The 17,225-nt window shown below is 40.8% G+C and overlaps 1 protein-coding gene across 1 annotated transcript; it reads right to left on the reverse strand.

Moving 5' to 3' along the window:
* Window positions 1-3,418: 3,418 nt before the first annotated feature.
* STMP1 (short transmembrane mitochondrial protein 1) lies at window positions 3,419-9,871 on the reverse strand. The gene is made up of 3 exons (XM_036401776.2): window positions 9,765-9,871; window positions 6,390-6,443; window positions 3,419-3,881 (listed from the first exon to the last, which is right to left on the reverse strand). Exons 1-3 carry the CDS (start codon window positions 9,777-9,779, stop codon window positions 3,801-3,803), a joined length of 150 nt encoding a protein of 49 aa, XP_036257669.1. The 5' UTR covers window positions 9,780-9,871; the 3' UTR covers window positions 3,419-3,800.
* Window positions 9,872-17,225: the final 7,354 nt, after the last annotated feature.

Genomic DNA, 17,225 nt, shown 5'->3' on the forward strand with positions numbered 1-17,225 from the left:
CAGGGTGTTTCCCTGCTCCCCAGCAGGAGGCTGCTCTGAACACAGATCCTAAAATGGTGCTCAAGGCAGAGGCACTCCTGACAGGAGCACCATCCTGAAGCCCCAGGAGCAGGAGAGGAAGGGGCTGCAATGTCTGCTCACCAACATGGGCAACTTCCTCCAGGACAAGCACTACAGTGGGTGGGCATGTCCGCAATACCAACAGTTTTGTCCCTACACACAGCAAGCAGAACATCTCTTTGTTCACAGTGCCTAAAGTTACTTTTGATCATTCTTCCCCTGCCAAGAAACTTTCTGGCTTGATTTCTTCCCAGGGCTTTAGCTGCTCTGCACCTTTCACTTGCACTCATCTTCTAATCCTTTGCACTTCATGCTTCATCCACCAGCATCTTCCAATTGCTTTGCTGCTCAGCAACATGAGCAGCAAAATCACTCTCTGCCTTCCTAATGCTGACTCCTCAGCTCTGCTCAGTTCCCACCACACCTTGCTATCCCAGAGATCTCCCAGGGGATATGAACATGGGACATTCTCATTTGTGAGAGACCAGCAGCTGGCATTCCAGCCAGCCTTAGGGAGACCTGGGATTACTCACAAATCAAACAGGGTGCCCAGCAATGCTCTTCAGTAAGAACAGCAAGAGCAGGAGGTATGTAAAATGGCTCTTGCACATCTCAAACAATATTTCTTCAGAAATACTTCCAGGAGGCATAGCTTGTATCTCATGAGATTGGTACAGAGGCATTTGGAGTGAACTCAGGCAAGGACTTTCCCCAACAGAGTGTTTCTCCTGTTTTGGTGCTCTTGGCACACTTCCACATTCACAGCTGCTGGCACTTGTCACTGCCATGTCCCACCAGACACTGCATGAGGCAGTGAGCTGTGGTTTTGGGATGTAAAACCAATGAACATTCATGTTAGTGAAGTTCTGTGAGGTGCATCCACCAACTTTGTTTGGGTTCTGGCACCAATAAGCTAATAAGGAGCTTTGCTGTCTGTTTTTTTTTGTTTATTTTGGTTATTAACCCTTGACTGTTTAATGGCAGAAGAGTCTTAGGGCAGCATTTTCCAATACTCTCAACCCACAGTAAATGTTTTAGAAGTCTGTCAGTAGCTCATATATTCCTTTCCTCCCATTTTGCCTTGAACCTTCAGCTCCAGAATATGTCTCAAAAGAATCAATACATGAACAAAACTGTTTCCAGGAAAGGAAGGAAGCCTGCATATTTTAGCTGGCAATTTTAGCTGTCCACATAGGCATTTGAAATGGACATTCACAGAGTCCACGTTAAATGAGAAACTTGCTCCTAGGTAACTTCATGGAGCATCCATCTTTTGTGCTCTGCTATGACACCAGTGCACCCAAAGCATTCTGAGCCACCAGATGCAAGACCTGCTTAAAGCACTCATTATCTGTGCTCACCCTCTGAAAGGTAAGGTCAAATTTTAGTATCACCTAGGACAACCTCAGGCTAGGTCAAATGTGTTATACAGAATTTGCAAAGTCCACATCAGCTGTGTTATGTTGTCCAGATTTACAGTTTACTATGTGGGAGGAAAAAACCCAGCTTGAGCTAAAATGGAAAGTGTTGCTAATAGTGTGAAACACCTCAAAAATCCTGTCTTTAATATTAATGAGCAGATATTGTTTCCACAGCCTTATAGCTGCAGATTTTCACTTACTAATATGATAGGAAAAAAAAAAAAAAGAATTCTAACATCTGCTTGGAATGCTTAGCTGAAGAGTCAGCTCCAAAAACACTTTTAGAGTAACTGGCCTGTTTGGCAAAAACTACAGAGATTTTGAACATTATCTCACTTCTCATCCTGATGTAAAGAAAGGGAAGAACATAAAATATGTTTGAGCAAAGAAATAATCCAATTTTAAACACTAATATAATTTTACATGACAAGCAAAGAAAAATGAATGGGTTAGACACAGTATTTTTCAATGCTCAAGAATAGGAAAGGGAGGGGAGGGAGAGGAAGTTGGGGGAAACTTAAGTTCATCATGTTCATGAAAAAATCAAAACAGCCGTGCAGCACTATCACTCTAGGGAAACACTTTTGGGCATGGAAGAAAATCCTTTCAGTCAGGTCTGAAGTCCGAAGGTAATGGAAATCTCTCTGGGTATCTTCCATACATGCTGCTACCACAGGGCTTCTGATAGCTGGGTTCAGGTAGTACAGCCATTTCTCCCTGTCAGAGTTTCTTGGAGTGTTTCCTGTGGAGAATATTGGTTGTATCACTACTAAGATTGTCTGACTTGAGTTGTCTTTAAACTTCTCAAATAATCCTCTAAAAAGACTGAAAGCTTCTATGTAAGCTACACATTTCAGAGCAGAGATGAAAAGAAGGATTTAAAATTACAGGTGAAATATTCCTTATATATATTTATATTATAAATATATATAGAATATATATGGAACTTCTTCTATATGTATTCTTGAAGAAGAGAGAATCTTTGTCTCAGGGATACTTTCCTCTGTTTCAGGAATGCATTGTGGAAGAACTCTGTCACCACCAAACTCTGGTGAATGATGCAAGTGTTTGGTGTATGGTACTCTGTAAATGTGTCTTTACTGATCCAGTGAGAACCCCTGAACTTGGGAGTCCACTCAGATATATCAAAAATTAAAGGCTTTGGGGTAAAGAGTGAAAATTACAATGGGTACATAGAGTTCTGTACTTTAAAGCTTTGACACTATGTTTATATCAAACAGCACATTTCACTGACAAAGCAAGACAATTAGTGCCTAGAGCCTGGGTTCTTTTCCTTTTGAGTGCCCCTAGACCTGTCTAATGGACTGAACACCCATTAGAGATCAAAGCACATCTTCTGATTTAGTCTCTTCTGAGAGGAAAACAGACCACATGGTCCATGTGCGTTTCCTATGATGCAAATGAAAACACAGTGAAAGGACAAACCACTTTGAAGGCACAATCCTGATCCTAATTAAAACATTAATGGAGAAGCACTCTAGGTATGCTTTAATCTAGAGCCTGAACAAATGGAGGTCATTCTCTGTGCTTGTCTGTAGCACTTCATCACCAAGCATTCTCAATAAGAGCAAGAACGCCTTCCTGGCACTCTTCTGTGTTCTTCATGTCCTGCAAAAAAACTGTCAAGGGCACTCTGTCATTGAAACCATGTTACAGAGTTGACAGACCTCTTCCATTCCATTCTTGAATTAATAAAATTGACATCTCTTCAAATCGTTGCAACTTTTTTTTTCAGAATTTATAACAGGATTTTTGCAGAATTATGGTTTCAAGCAGAAGACAAGAGTTTTACAATGGATATGTGTTTTCTTACACACCAGGGGTTTTAAAGGCTGCTTTTTTTGCTTTGCTTGTGTGTGTGGCTTAAGGACAGTGAATAACCACTGCTCACAACAAATGACAAGAAACTCTGAAAGTTACTTCTTGATGCATTTAATTTCTTTTGTGCTGTTCTAAGAGCTAAGATATTATCAAGTGTGAGGTTACAATTGTAACAGGACCAAAAGCACTCCAGTTGGATCAGGTAAAAACAGGTTACAAAATATTAGGAAAAGAAATACTGAAAAATACAAATGATATCATCCAGTCACGCATCAGTTGCAAATCCAAATTCTGAAACCCTTGAAAACCAGTCCCAGGAAAAGTTCACAGCCACCCTTTCAAAAGGATATTCCAGTTCTAGGAGACTAAGAGTGGAGCAACCTCCCATGCCAACCCTCTACTTGACCTTTGCTGCCTGAAAGGTAAAAATTGCATCCTTGCTGCACACACAGAGTTGACCTGGGGAACATTTCTCTTTCAGGACTTGTCATTAGGAGGTTTCTTCTTGGCTTCCACATCCTTCTTAAAATCTTCCAGCTTCTTTGCAATGTTAGGAATCTTTAAAGACAAAACAAAACAATCAATCCCCACACTACAAAAAATCTGTGGCTACGTGAGTTTCATCAGGAAAGACAATACCATACACAAAGCAAGAAATTCCATAAAGTTTAAACTGGTTTTTAAAAGATATTTCCAGTATCTGTTACCTTGCACAGAGATTAAATCTAAGCAGTATCAGGCAAACAGCAGATGAGAGCACCTCACATGAGGCTTCAGGAAATACTTAGATTATTAAGGCTATAAGTCAGTGGTGATGGGAACAGGAGGAAGGAAAAAGGATCACCTAACAGGAAATTTAGCATGACCAGTCTGGCTTCCTGACTGAAAGAAGACAAACTCCCAAGAATAAGCAGATTTAAACACTGATGCACAGGCTTTCAAAGGGGAAATTAGATTGCACTATACTGGTCATGTCCCAAGAGAAAAGAGACGTTCAAGAGCGTCAAATATGTTCTCAAGAAATTTATTAAGAAATATTTCTCCTGGTTCATCTGGTGGGAAACCAAATTCCTCACTGGGGAGTTCTACTGCATTGCAAATTGGCACCCTTTTGCAGTTTCACACTTGAATGAAAATTCAATTTACTGCTTGTGAGCTCCAAATCTTCAGCTTTCTCTTACAAATAAAATAATTTTGATAAAATAATCCAACAGTAAATTTTGATCACTTGAAAGGGAAAAAAAGCTGAAGCTCTTAATAGCAAAGAAAAAATTATGACTAGCTAAAACTGGGGAGTGATAATGTATGATTTTACAAAGTAATGTATGATTAAAACAAAATTAAAGCAAATTTTCCACTCTTAGCTGTGAAAAAAAAAATCTGGGTTTTCACTTCATATGCAACCTGACCACAGAGCAGAAGTTAATCCAAACAGAATGCTGTTCTCTTATTGAGTAGTCTGAGGCTCACAGAACTGGTAACAAGCTCCTCTCACCTTCCTTTTCAGAATGAAGCTCTGTTTGAGAAAACGAAATTAAGAGCCCAGCCTGTAACTTGCCTGACATTTAAACTAAACCAAGAGAACTCCACCACTGTCAGCAGAACCCTCCATGTACTTATTACTAAGCACATTGTGTGTACAGCTGCAGAATTAGGACCTCATTATGACAAGCTTATATTAAATGTCACCTCAAACCAATCATCCTTAACACCAGCAGTAAAATTTCCACGTTCATGCTGCAAATCAGTGTTGCATTTCCAGGGAACTTCTTCCAGCAAATCAAAAGCCTGAGTCCCCCTCTTGTGGCAAAACTTTATCAGTGCTGCCAGAAAAGCACCATTCAATGTTTGTGATACATATTGATACATCCAAATATATTGTTATTACATTTTTGTAACACTGTAAAACCTGTATTGGACAGAAACAGCCTTTCATTAGTCCTTTAACTGGACTGACTGACAGGAAAAATCACCAAAGTTTGTGCATAAACAAAGAACAAAATGTAAGATTTTTTTCTTAAGCAAGATGATTTCAATACTGAAGATGAGAGGAAAGCAAAACATAAATGCCACCAAAGCCTCAAAAAATTTGTGTTTTCTTTTTTCTATTAAGGCTAATAGAGATTGCCTAAGAATTTAAAAATTTTTATATGTTAAATGTTATTAACTCCTCTGGCCAGTATATAAAGTGGCACTGCTCTTACAAGGGATTCTGCTGACTAGGCAGAAAGTAAAAGCATGTTTTGAAGGCTCAGCTTGAAATCTTTTTCCTCTGCCCTCTCACATTGAAAACTGTTAACTGAGAACTGAAAGAACAAAGTTCTCTTTCTTTTCTCACTGTGAGAAAAGGAGGAAATAAAAATTGCAGGTCAATACACTTTTTGAAGTAGGAGAAAGTATCACATTTACAAACAAAGCTGGCAAAACTTATTTTCATTATAGGTCCAGAAGAAAAACATTTCACACGCTTTGAGGATTTCTAGTAACAGTTATACTAAGAGGAGAACACTGTAAGAAGACAGGCTGCGACTGGAAACCAGTATTTACTGCTGGTAAAATCCATGAGCAATTGATAAACCTTTTCTGTTTCTCCTGTCTTTGCCTGAGGAAGGCTGGGCTCTAGGACTGAACAGAAGTTTAGGCTTTAAGCACTGCACTACCTTAGATGATGTTTTGGTTACACTTTTTTTTTTTTTTTTTTTTTTTACAATTAAGGTTGGAAAAGTCCTACAAGATCACAGAGTCCAACCTTTGAGCAATCAGCACTTTGTTAACTAACCAGAACATTAAGTGCCATGTCCAGTGATTCCTTTAACACCTCCAGGGATGGTGACTCCCTGGATGACTTCCCTGTGCAGCCTGTTCCAATGGCTGACCATTCTTTCAGTGAGGTAATTCTTTCTGAAGAAGTCTCAGTTCTCCTGTAACTCACGTGAGCATGATCTGCATTCTGTTCACATAATATGAACCATCAAAATAAAGACTGATTAAATTCTAATTGAGGGAAAACAGTCATTTATTTTCAGTTCAGGACAGGTGTACCTCTGAGAACAGCCAGATACTCACATCATAGTTCTGAGCCAGATACATCCCAACCACGTTGCCAAGAGTAAAACCAAGCTAAAAAGGAAGAAAGGGAGAAGAGTTAACATCCTTGCATCAAAAGCTTATTGGCTAAAATAAAGAAAAAGGGATATTGCAAGTTATTTCATGAGTTTTAACTCCACTCCTACGTAATTTCTCATCTTTCATCCAGAGAGGTGCAATTTTCCCCATCTTCCTCACCAGAAACACCTTGCCATCATTTCCAAAATACCACAGAGTTTTGTTATTCAATCCACATCCCCAAGACTATTTGGATCAAGCTGTGTTCATCCTTGTAAGGTTCTCTGCACACCCACAAAGGCAGTAACTCCTAAAAAAATAGGGGAGACAGCAGCAAGGACCTACACATCACAGAACTCTTGGTCCGTGATGGGAAAGCCTAAAGCAATACCCCACTAGAACAGTGCTCAGTGTTGGAAAGGGACATACATGTCTTAGGAAAAAAACCCAAAACTTCACAACATGAACTTAAACTGATGTAAACCTGCTTCTTCTCTTCTGCAGCAACAGCTGGGCATCTTCCAGACAAACCCTTCTGACCCCAAGAGATTAGTTCTCAGCCAAATCCACTCTGATCTAGGGGCTCCTCCAAGGCAGTACAGTTGGCTGGAAGCTGGGCACAACCTGTTCTGACAACTGTGCAAACTTATAGTTGATGAAGGGAGTCCATAAAAATGCACCCTGGAAGGAGAGCAAGAGTAAAATACAAGCACAGTTTCTGGCCCAGACTCTGTCTGCCAGCTGAGGAAAATCCTCAAGCATAAGAAAAATTCTAGAGTGAAAAAAATTCCTCTTTACAAAGGCAGGTGATGAGACTTTCATTCAGCAACTGCTAAATATCCTACATTTTATTTTTGTTTTTACACTTCAAAAAAAGTCTGCCCTATACCATGAAATCTCATTTAACTATTTTGAAAGGGGGCACTACTAATATTGTGCTTTCATCCATTGTTAGTAGACAAATCACTCTTTGTAAGAGCTGAGAACAGTTCTATTTTAAAAAAATGTTATTGCTCAGGGTCACTGCTGTCAAAATAAGACTATTTTAAGAAAAATAAAACCACAGTCCACAAAACAACTTTGCCAGCATTTACTGACCAGACATCTTTTCCAGGCCCAAAGCAGCACTGCTCATCTTTTCTGTGATCCACATTCCAAAAGCAGCACTGGTGAAAATCTATCTATAGAAAACTAAAATTGGCTGAGAGCTATCACATGAACTCTGACTGCAAATTACTTCAGTATTTTCTTAAACCCATTTTTGGTCTTATTACTTATATTTATTATATCCTTCTATTCCTATAATTATTTTTTTTAAACTTAGCTTTAACAATTTAAGAAGAATTAGTCCTGTGTGTACTGTCCTGCTTATCATATGCTCTTGTAGTTTCAATTATCAGCTAAGTAGGTACTGTGGGAGATACTGACAAATAATGCACTGATGAAAACCAGACCTGTGGTTCCTCTTAATTCAGAGTATCACTCTAGAAGAGGAGAATTTCCTGTATCTTTAGCAGGGTCTGGGAAGCCACCTGGAAGCACAAACTAGATCCTTGTTTATTAGCAGTGTTCTAGGCTTTTAACCCAGAACCTCTTCAATATATGTCATATTCTGTTGAGAGACAACCCTTACTCAGTAGAGAGAGTACTGAGATTAGTACTCCCTTAAAGTGTACTCCTTTATTGGAAAGTCCAGCACTGCATCCACCCAGTTACATTTATTTTTAGACCTGACAATTCCAACAGTGGGGGAAAAAAAAATCACTACTTAAAACTTCAATTATATGGAAAGCAAAACACACAGCCAATGAAGATGTGCATATTCACTAAAAACAACAGGACTGATGAGGGTTCAGGGTCTTCCAGTTTCCACCCAGCATTTTGAGGTGCTTTGTAAACAAATGGCTTATTCAAAGCTTAACTCTGGACTGCAAAAACACAAGGTTTGTGAGATTATTCCTTTATCTCTCTGCTACAGTCCTAACCAGGGAGAGCAAGAGTCAAACATCCAAACTACACCCAAGCAGGGAAGAAACCCAGAATTAGTATATCTTTTGTCTAACAGTCATGCACTGATGAGAAGTTGTAATTATAAAGTATTTTCATCTAGAAAAAACCAAACAAAAAAAAAAATCCCTATTAGCAGAAAGCAGTACAGCTGATAAACAAAGAAACTTTGAGAGATGCTAACCATATTTAGCCTTACTGAAGGTTTCCATTCGGGTGCAGAGGGGATTATAAACAGCTACAGAAATGACTGAGGCTTTCATACTTGTTATTATGAAGCTGGGATGAGAAATAGGCCTCATTTATTTATTTATTATATAAAAACAGGCAAGACTATCCCAATTTACAACAGGCCATCATTTCTTGCTCTGCATCACTTGCTATGAAACTCACTGGCCTGCTGCATTATCTCACCCCAAAGCAAGATGAAGTCTAATATTCAGTCTAATAATTCTGCTGTTCTTCGGGGCAGTAATGAAACGCGATCCCTCGCTTTAATTTCCATATATAAAAACCCACATCTCCAGCGGTACACTTTTAAGGGTGCACAAAACGGCATAGGCTGCTCTCACTATGAAGGAGGCATTTATGCTTACACAAAGAAATTTGAGCAGCAAGGAGAGCATCACCGTGAGCAAGCAGAATCTCCAAGGCAAATTAAGAGCACGGCTTGGAGGAAAAACAAGCGGTGCAACTCCATTTTCAGAGCAGCTTTACGGCACCGTTCTGCGAGAACAAGGGGGACGGGGGGGAAGGAGGAGGAGAAGGGAAGCCGCCCAAGGATGGGGCGCTGCCGGGGAGCCAACACCGGGCGCAGCCGTCCCGGTGGCGGGGGCCGCGGGGTGGCGGGACACGGGGCCGTGCTGTGGCCGGACACGGAGCCCTTGGGTGGCCGGACACGGGGCCGTGCTGTGGCCGGACACGGAGCCCCTGCGTGGCCGGACACGGGGCCGTGCTGCGGCCGGACACGGAGCCCCTGGGTGGCCAGACAAGGGGCTGTGCTGCGGCCGGACACGGAGCCCCTGGGTGGCCAGACAAGGGGCTGTGCTGCGGCCGGACACGGAGCCCCTGGGTGGCCGGACAAGGGGCTGTGCTGTGGCCGGACACGGAGCCCCTGGGTGGCCGGACACGGGGCCGTGCTGTGGCCGGACACGGAGCCCCTGGGTGGCCGGACAAGGGGCTGCGCTGTGGCCGGACACCGCGCCCCTGGGTGGCCGGACAAGGGGCTGTGCTGTGGCCGGACACCGCGCCCTTTCCCCTCAGCCGGGCAGCGGCCCCGCCGTGCCATGACGGCAGCGCGGCGCCGCGCCTCAGAGCCCAGAGCCTTACCAAGAACTGCAGCATGGTGCCCGCTGCCGGCGCTGCCGCCCCGCCCGACAGCCGGGGAAGTGAGGCGGGCGGCGGCTGCTCCCCTTCCGGGCCCGCCCTCGCCGCTATGGACTGGGGAAGGCTCCGGCCCGGCCTCCGGCCCGGCCCCGCCGCGCCCCGGCCTGAGGGGGAGCCGCGACCGCGCCATTCCCGGCCCCTCCTGAGGGGCTGCGGGGGGGTGCCGAGCGGTGCCTGTTGTTTGGTTTTAGTTTGTTTTTGTTGGTGGTTTTTTTTTTTTTTTTTTGTTTAGGTTGCATGAGTAGTTGTGCTTTGTGAATCACTTTGGGTTCAGCTTCTTTTAATGGCTACACTTAATTCATTAGGATTTGGGCAGTAAATCTCAGTTAGGAAGAATTCTCTAGCTGCGAGGCAGTAAGAGATCGCAGGCTTTATCGCAATTTATTTCAAAACTCTCCCTCCCCCACCCCAGCAAATTTTCAGACAAAAAAACCCTCAAAAAGGTTTTTTTTTTTTTCAAAAAACCTCAAAAACCCCCAAACACCCAAACAAAAAAACCTAACAAAAAACCCTCAAAAAACACACACACAAGAAAACAAACAAACAAACAAAACCCCCCAAAAAACAAAACCCCAAACAAAAAAAAAACAAACCACCCCAAACAAAACAAAAACAAAACTAAACAAAGCCCCCCCCCATGAGATAGGTATATGTTTGAGCTCTTGGGAAACTCTACCCTGAAAGCAAGTTAACTCACATTGCATCTCAGTTCCCAGAAAGCCCCAATGCTCCATCTAACAGAAAATTTGTAGCATCTTCCTTTCTAAGGAAGGGACCTTGGTGAAGTAAAGTATCTCCTACCCACTTCAGGAAAAAAAAGCACAGAAAGATACTAAGCAACACCCCTTTTTTTTTTTTTTTTTTTTTTTTTTTTTTTGTCCTGCAAAGGACCTGCACTTGAGACCACTTTCTCTTGAATTTCAGGATGTCCCAAAGCTGTTGTGTTCTTCACTCCCTGAGAGAGAGCTGACAGCTGGAAGTGACACAAAGATTTGAATAGACGTGGCACAAGAGCCAGGGCTGGACTTCCTTGCCCTCTGGAATGACTGACTCTTCCAGGGGTCTCTCAAATGAGCTTTGTTCTGGAAAGAAGAACAAATGAGCTGAGCTGCTAAAAACTATTTTCCTAATACTGAAGCCTTCTCCATGTGGAGGATCAGAGCCCTGAGATAATATTAGACTCTAGCCTGAGCACATGTCAGAAACCAGATGGGGCAAACAAGGCTTTTAGTAGTTATAATGCCTCCACAGTATCATCACAGGGAAATAAGGCTCATTAAATATGTTGTTATTATACTTAGGCTATAATGAATACAACATGTGTTCGACAGTCTTGGCTCAACATTACTCTACAGGGTTATTTTCCTACATGCCATAAATTTCCTCTGTGACATTTAGAGGACTGCCAATTTTTTTTTTCCTTTAAAGTAAAACTATTCCATTTGCATCAGCCAATGCTGAATCATTTTGGATCAGAGAGTGTAGAGGGTGGTGCTGTGGATGGCATACGTTAATGAAAGGAAGAGCTCACTCTGACAGCTTTCATTGCAACAATTATGTTTTTATAAATGGGGTTGTGGGAGAGAGAAGCTAAACCAAAAGCCCCAAATAAACAACCTAAACCTACTTTTTTTATATACTTTTTTTTTTAAATAAACAACCTAAACCTACTTTTTTTACTGCTAGGGTAGACTTTCTCAATGTTATCTACTATACTCTGGTATTCTGCAAGTACAATCAAGCCCGTGAGGCATGCAGAAAGCTTGTTTCTCAGGAAGTACTGGCTACTCAGCATTATTCTTAATATTCTCTAAATCATATTTGAAGATGCATTCATGTTGATTTAATATTGTTTTTTATGGAGCATGTGCAGTACATATGTACTCCACTCTATGGAAAGTGAGAATACCTTTTTTAAAGGATAACATTTAATTTACCCTGCTTTTACAATAAATTTGCTGGGTTATGAACATATTAGGACAATGATGTTTTAGATGTTAGGCCCAGTAGAAAAAGAAGGGTGTTCTGTCATGATATTGTGAGAATTGCTAACAAAGAAGAGTTTAAATTTTGCTATCCCCATGAGTCTACGTGCCTGGACAAAATTTGCCCCAGTGAGAGAAGTGGCTGACATTGCTGCAGGGCCACTGTCTATATTACTAATATTTATAATTAAAAGTTATGGAGATCAGAGGATATCTTTAATGACTGGAATGTCAGACACATCTATAAGAAGGGCCCAAAAGAAGGCTCAGGAAACTAAAGAATCATTAGTGTGGCTTCAACCCCTGGGACAGGGCTGGATCAACTCCTCCTAGAAACTATTACAAACCAAGTGAAGCAGGCTGATTTTTCTGTACAGGCACAGTAATTATGTGATTGTCAGATCTGGAAGCAGAACCAATAAAATATTTGATGTGAAAATTTATGATAATTGTGTTGCAAATATCTGAGAGTTTATTTGAATAAAGCAGTATATTGATTTAGCCATCATGAGATGCAAGCAAAGCAAGGCTGGTAGGGAGGAATAGTGTTTTGGCATTCTAACTGGTATCCTAAGGAGAAATGATAAGTTTGGTATAGAGGATCTTTCTCAGAGGTGAAAATTTAAGTCACAGGATATAAAAACTAAATTTAAAAAGTATTCTCTTTTTACTTTCACAATAAATAATATACAACTTTGAATGTAAGTCCTCAGAATATGTATGTTTAACTGTCTTTTTAATACCACTCTTCATTTCCCATGTGCAGATGGAAAGGGAAATCATACTGCCTTGAGGTAGAAATGTTGTAAAATAAACACCAGATGGAGCCAGAAAGCCTTCTACTAAAATTTCTGTTAAAATTTTATTGTGTTTAATCTATACATTTTGGTTTTAGTTCTGCCCATTTTCTTTACTTTATTTTAGTAAAATATCTTCTATAGTCTGTGATGTGGTTTCAAGGTTTCTGAGAAGCTATAATTATCCAGGACTCTTTTGTCTTGCCATGGAGACATGCACTATTACAGTACACAATAGATACACAATGTATTCTGCACTTGACATGTATTGAACAATATGTAATAAGAAATTAGAACTGCAGGACAGTAAGCTTGCCAAAAATTTAGTAGGACTTATGACCTTTCAAGTGTAATTGCCTACCTCAAAAAAAAAATAGGTAGCCTTTCATCTCGAATCTTTCCTGGTGGAGGTGCAGTTTATTGTTAATTAAAGTTGTTGAAGCCATCTTTTCCATAATAACTTCCAGTGCCTTCTGTCTCCTCTTAGTGGCTGTATCCCAAAGGCCCTCTGGAGTTCTCAGATCAATAGCCTGCTACATTTTTGACAGAAAAACAGAAAGCATCCCTGACTCACAGTGTAAGTCAGACTGTTTAAGGCCAAATTTTCAAATGTAGTTATGACTAGGAGAAGTAGTTAGTTTATAGTGGTTCATATTGACCCTCTCAAAGTCAATTTTTACACAGAGCTCTCTGAGAGCCAAAGCTGATTGTGTACACTGGAGTCTGCGTTGCTTTGTGTGAATGATTTGTCATTCAGAGAGGCAGAGAGAGCAGCTTAGCCCTTCATGCCAGCCCTCAGCCAGCCTGCGGAGCCCTGCAGGAAACGGGGCTGCAGCAGCAGCTGATACAGGGAGATGTCAGGCACTGCTGGGCTCAGAGTGAACTCCAGAGTGCACTCCAGAGCACTCCCTTCTCCTAAAAGTGCTCCTTAGCAGAAAGAAGGAAACTTAAAAGCATGAGGAAGGTGAGCCCCAGGAGAACCAGAAGAGATAAACCTACACAATGTCTCTGAGCAGCAGGGCTGAAGGGAAGCATGAATCATAAGTCAGAGTTGAGGGATCTGTCACCCTCCTGGGGTGACACAACAGTGCAGGACTCTGGCCCCACTTCAGTGAAGATCGTTTCTGCATTTCCAATAAAATGAGAAAGTGGTCCTTACTCTTGTGGCATGGTCTGATGATGGATGTTCTAATTTAATATATGAATCTAAACATCTATGGCTTGTTCCTCTCTAGAGTTACTCCACAAGACCCTTGGCACAAGGGGAGGGAATCAGAGAGATTGAGGGGTAGCTAGAAAACAGAAAATACAAGCAAAATTTTCTTTATGTGCAAAATAACAACAGGATGCTCCTCCAACAAACTAACCGTGGAAATTTGAAATACTTTAAATTAAAAAAAAAAAAGATAATTCAACCACACTTTCTTTTACTTGTAGATGCATGAAACTGCATTTCCTGACCCATTTAGCCATTCATTCCATCCTAGCATTGCAACTTGATCCTGCATTTCAACAAAAGGTGATCTGGAAACCCTGTCTATGAATTTATCATATATTTTGAAATTATCTCACACAGTGATATATATGCCTACAGGTGGCTGTAATTTATCTGCTTAATATCTGACCACACACCTTAGAGCCTCTGGTTTTACCCATGTAAATGGCTCTGCTTTCTTCTTTTTTCTCCACTCCTTCAGTATATTTATATATATAGGCAACTTATATTTGACTCGGACTCAGCTTTCTACTGTTTCATCATGAGGGCAGTCAGATGATGGTGCAGGTCAGAGAGGCTGTGCCATATGCATCTTTCAGGTTTTCTTTTTTTCTTTTAATGGAGAAAAGAGATTTTTCAGTCTTTGCATACAGGAATAAAGAAATAATCATCTACCCTGCCAGGAGAAATGGAAACCTGTTCAATATAAGTTATAGGGTATAATTAAAAAAACCCTCAAACCCAAAAGACTGATGATTTTATTTATAGGCAGAGTAGTGGAGTATCTTGAACGCAAATGAGTCATGATTTTAAGTTTTTACCCTGGAGCTACAACATCTAGAAATGTTCTTTAAACAACTCCTCCCCCAGCCAATTGAGATGTTCCCATGAATACATGTCCCAGGGACTAGAAATTCAAAAATTGGAGGCTGAGTCAAGCAAGAAATTATTGAGTAATGATACCTTTCAGCTCTAGCTGCTGTGCTGTGGCCTGACAAGGACAATACATGAGAAGTAGATGATGTATGAGGAATATATAATTCTCCAGTGACTCACGGAGAGGCATAATTGCATGAGCACATAATAGATATGAAACGAATTCTACTCTGTGCCAGACCCACAGAAGGCAAGGGTGCCAGTCATGCAGATCTAGCTGGCATTTCAAGCTCTAGCTGTGCAGGCAGCTGTGGGAGCTCTTGGTTCAGCTCCTCACATTCTGGTTTAGAGACAATCATCACAATCACATCAGGTGTGAGACACTGGGGAAATAGTCCCATCACTCACAGGATGATAGCAATCACCAGCACACCAGTTTTCTGAAATTATTTCTCAGAACAGCACTAGAGCTTTTTAAGAACTCAAATCCTATCAAAAGTGCAGAAAAATGAGCAAAGAAAACCTATTTATAGCTAAGCTTTCTTGCTGCACTCAAGGCCCTGAGTGCACACACAGGCTCCCCAGCCTTGGCTACCACCCCTGGGTTGTGAGACAAGGCTGGGAGAATCCTCACTGGGGCCCTCTGTGCCTGAAGGCTGTGCTTGGTGCCTGCTGCTAAGGTGCTGCTGGCTACTAAAGCAATCAAACATCACAGTGGTATTAGCTGATGGCTGAAGGTACACAAGCTTTCTCTCACGTGTTCAAGAGTCATCCAGAACTTCTGGAGTTAAGTTTATGACGTTGCACACAAATAGAACACATGCAAAGGAAACATCATACAGAATTTCAGAGTGATCAGTAGATGGTGCTCTTTTGCCGAGCAAGAATGTAAGGAATATTTTCAAATTACAAAAAATTATAAACATCTTTCAATTTTTTTATTCCAGAATTAGGTAATATTTATTAAAAGTTGTTTCAAACACTTTTTTCCTTCCAAAAGTCACTCCAGATTTTCACTAGATAAGAGACAGAGAGGCACTGGTTTAACTGACCCACTTCATTAAACTTGGTGGAATAATCTAATTGTGGTGTTGCGCTTTAAAAAACAACCCTTCAAACAGAATAAGATTGTCTGTCCAAACTTTAATTAGCTCTCCTCTTTCTACCATGAGATTGTTTGTTCTGCTTTTTATGAAAACAAAACAAAAAAAACCCCAACCTGTCACCCCTAAAATCCCAAGCCCCTTGAACTACCTAGTGTTCTTTTCTTAGACATCATTTCTTCAGCTAATTAAAATAATCTGAATTAATATAGAGATCAACTAAAGAGTGACCTGTTCTCCTTACAGTAGTAATGTCAAAAAGAAAATATTTCTTTTTAAATGCCCAGGACTCTTGTTTTGAAGCAAATTCCAGGTATACAGTGAGAAGTTCAGGTGACAAGTCACAGATGTCATGCCTTTGCAGGACTGTGGCTCTAAATATTCAATTAATCTCTGACACAAGAAAATCTACACTGGTTGCTTTCTGCTGAGCCCTGTCCGCATTTCTTTTTAGTCTTCAGTGCAAACAATAACCTGCATGCATCACAGAATTGAGGAACCCCACTTACTTGATTACAGTTATTTGGTATTCACTCACTTTCTGTTTTTCTTTGATGACTGTCATACTCACTGGCAAGTAATCAGAGTTCAAATGCTCCCAGTTACCAAGTTACCAAGAAATTTTGTGCTGCCACTTCCCAAGTTTCCAGCACTGTACAAGACAAGCCATTAAAGTAAATCTGGGGAGCACAACTTCTGTGAATGCTCTTTTCAGCCTTGCACCTGACTGCTGTGCCTGTGAGTGCTTCTATTGAGAAATTACAGCTCCAGAGCATCTCAAGCCTTCTCCTTGAGGGTCAAGGAGGGCCACTCAGTTTGCCCTCTTTTGCAGGCTTTTGGGTTTGGGCTAAATAATTTAAAGACCCCAACAAGGATTTAGAGTTTCAAATGCTACTAAAACCCATGCTTCATGTGACAGCTACCTTTAGATAAATGAATATTTAAAAGATTTAATAAAAGCAAAAGAAAAAGTCTGGAACTCATACTAAGTGCATAATTTTTCCTGCAATGACTTTTTGAACTGATTGAATGATTATTCTGTTTAGGCCAATGTGGTGTTACAGGGAGCATTCATATCACTGTGATTTCATACAGATAAAGTCAAGGATATTATAAGATGTGAGATTTTAGCTTAAGAAAAATATGTATTGATTTTTTTTAAGCAGATTGATGAATGTAAGATCAAATCTGTGCTTTGTACTTGTCTGTAATATGTAATTCAGAACACGAAATTTCCTTCTGTTTCAGTAACTGAGTGCTCCTTCTTTCATAGGCTCATTTAGATGCAGACAATGAGATCCTTTACTTCAATAGCACAATTCTTTTAGATGGATGATAGATATGTCTCTGTTGTACTTGGGAACATTGAGGCTGCAAAGGTGTAAATTCCATGGATGAGGAAATGTGATAGACTTAGAGGCCTAACT

This window comes from Molothrus ater, chromosome 5, assembly GCF_012460135.2.
Source record: "Molothrus ater isolate BHLD 08-10-18 breed brown headed cowbird chromosome 5, BPBGC_Mater_1.1, whole genome shotgun sequence".
In the NCBI taxonomy this organism is placed as follows: domain Eukaryota; kingdom Metazoa; phylum Chordata; class Aves; order Passeriformes; family Icteridae; genus Molothrus; species Molothrus ater.

Coding starts and splice junctions, on each gene's coding strand:
- STMP1 (XM_036401776.2), bottom strand. Junction 3,882..6,389: donor ATCTGGCTCAGAACTATGAT/GTGAGTATCTGG, acceptor TTGTCTTTAAAG/ATTCCTAACATTGCAAAGAA.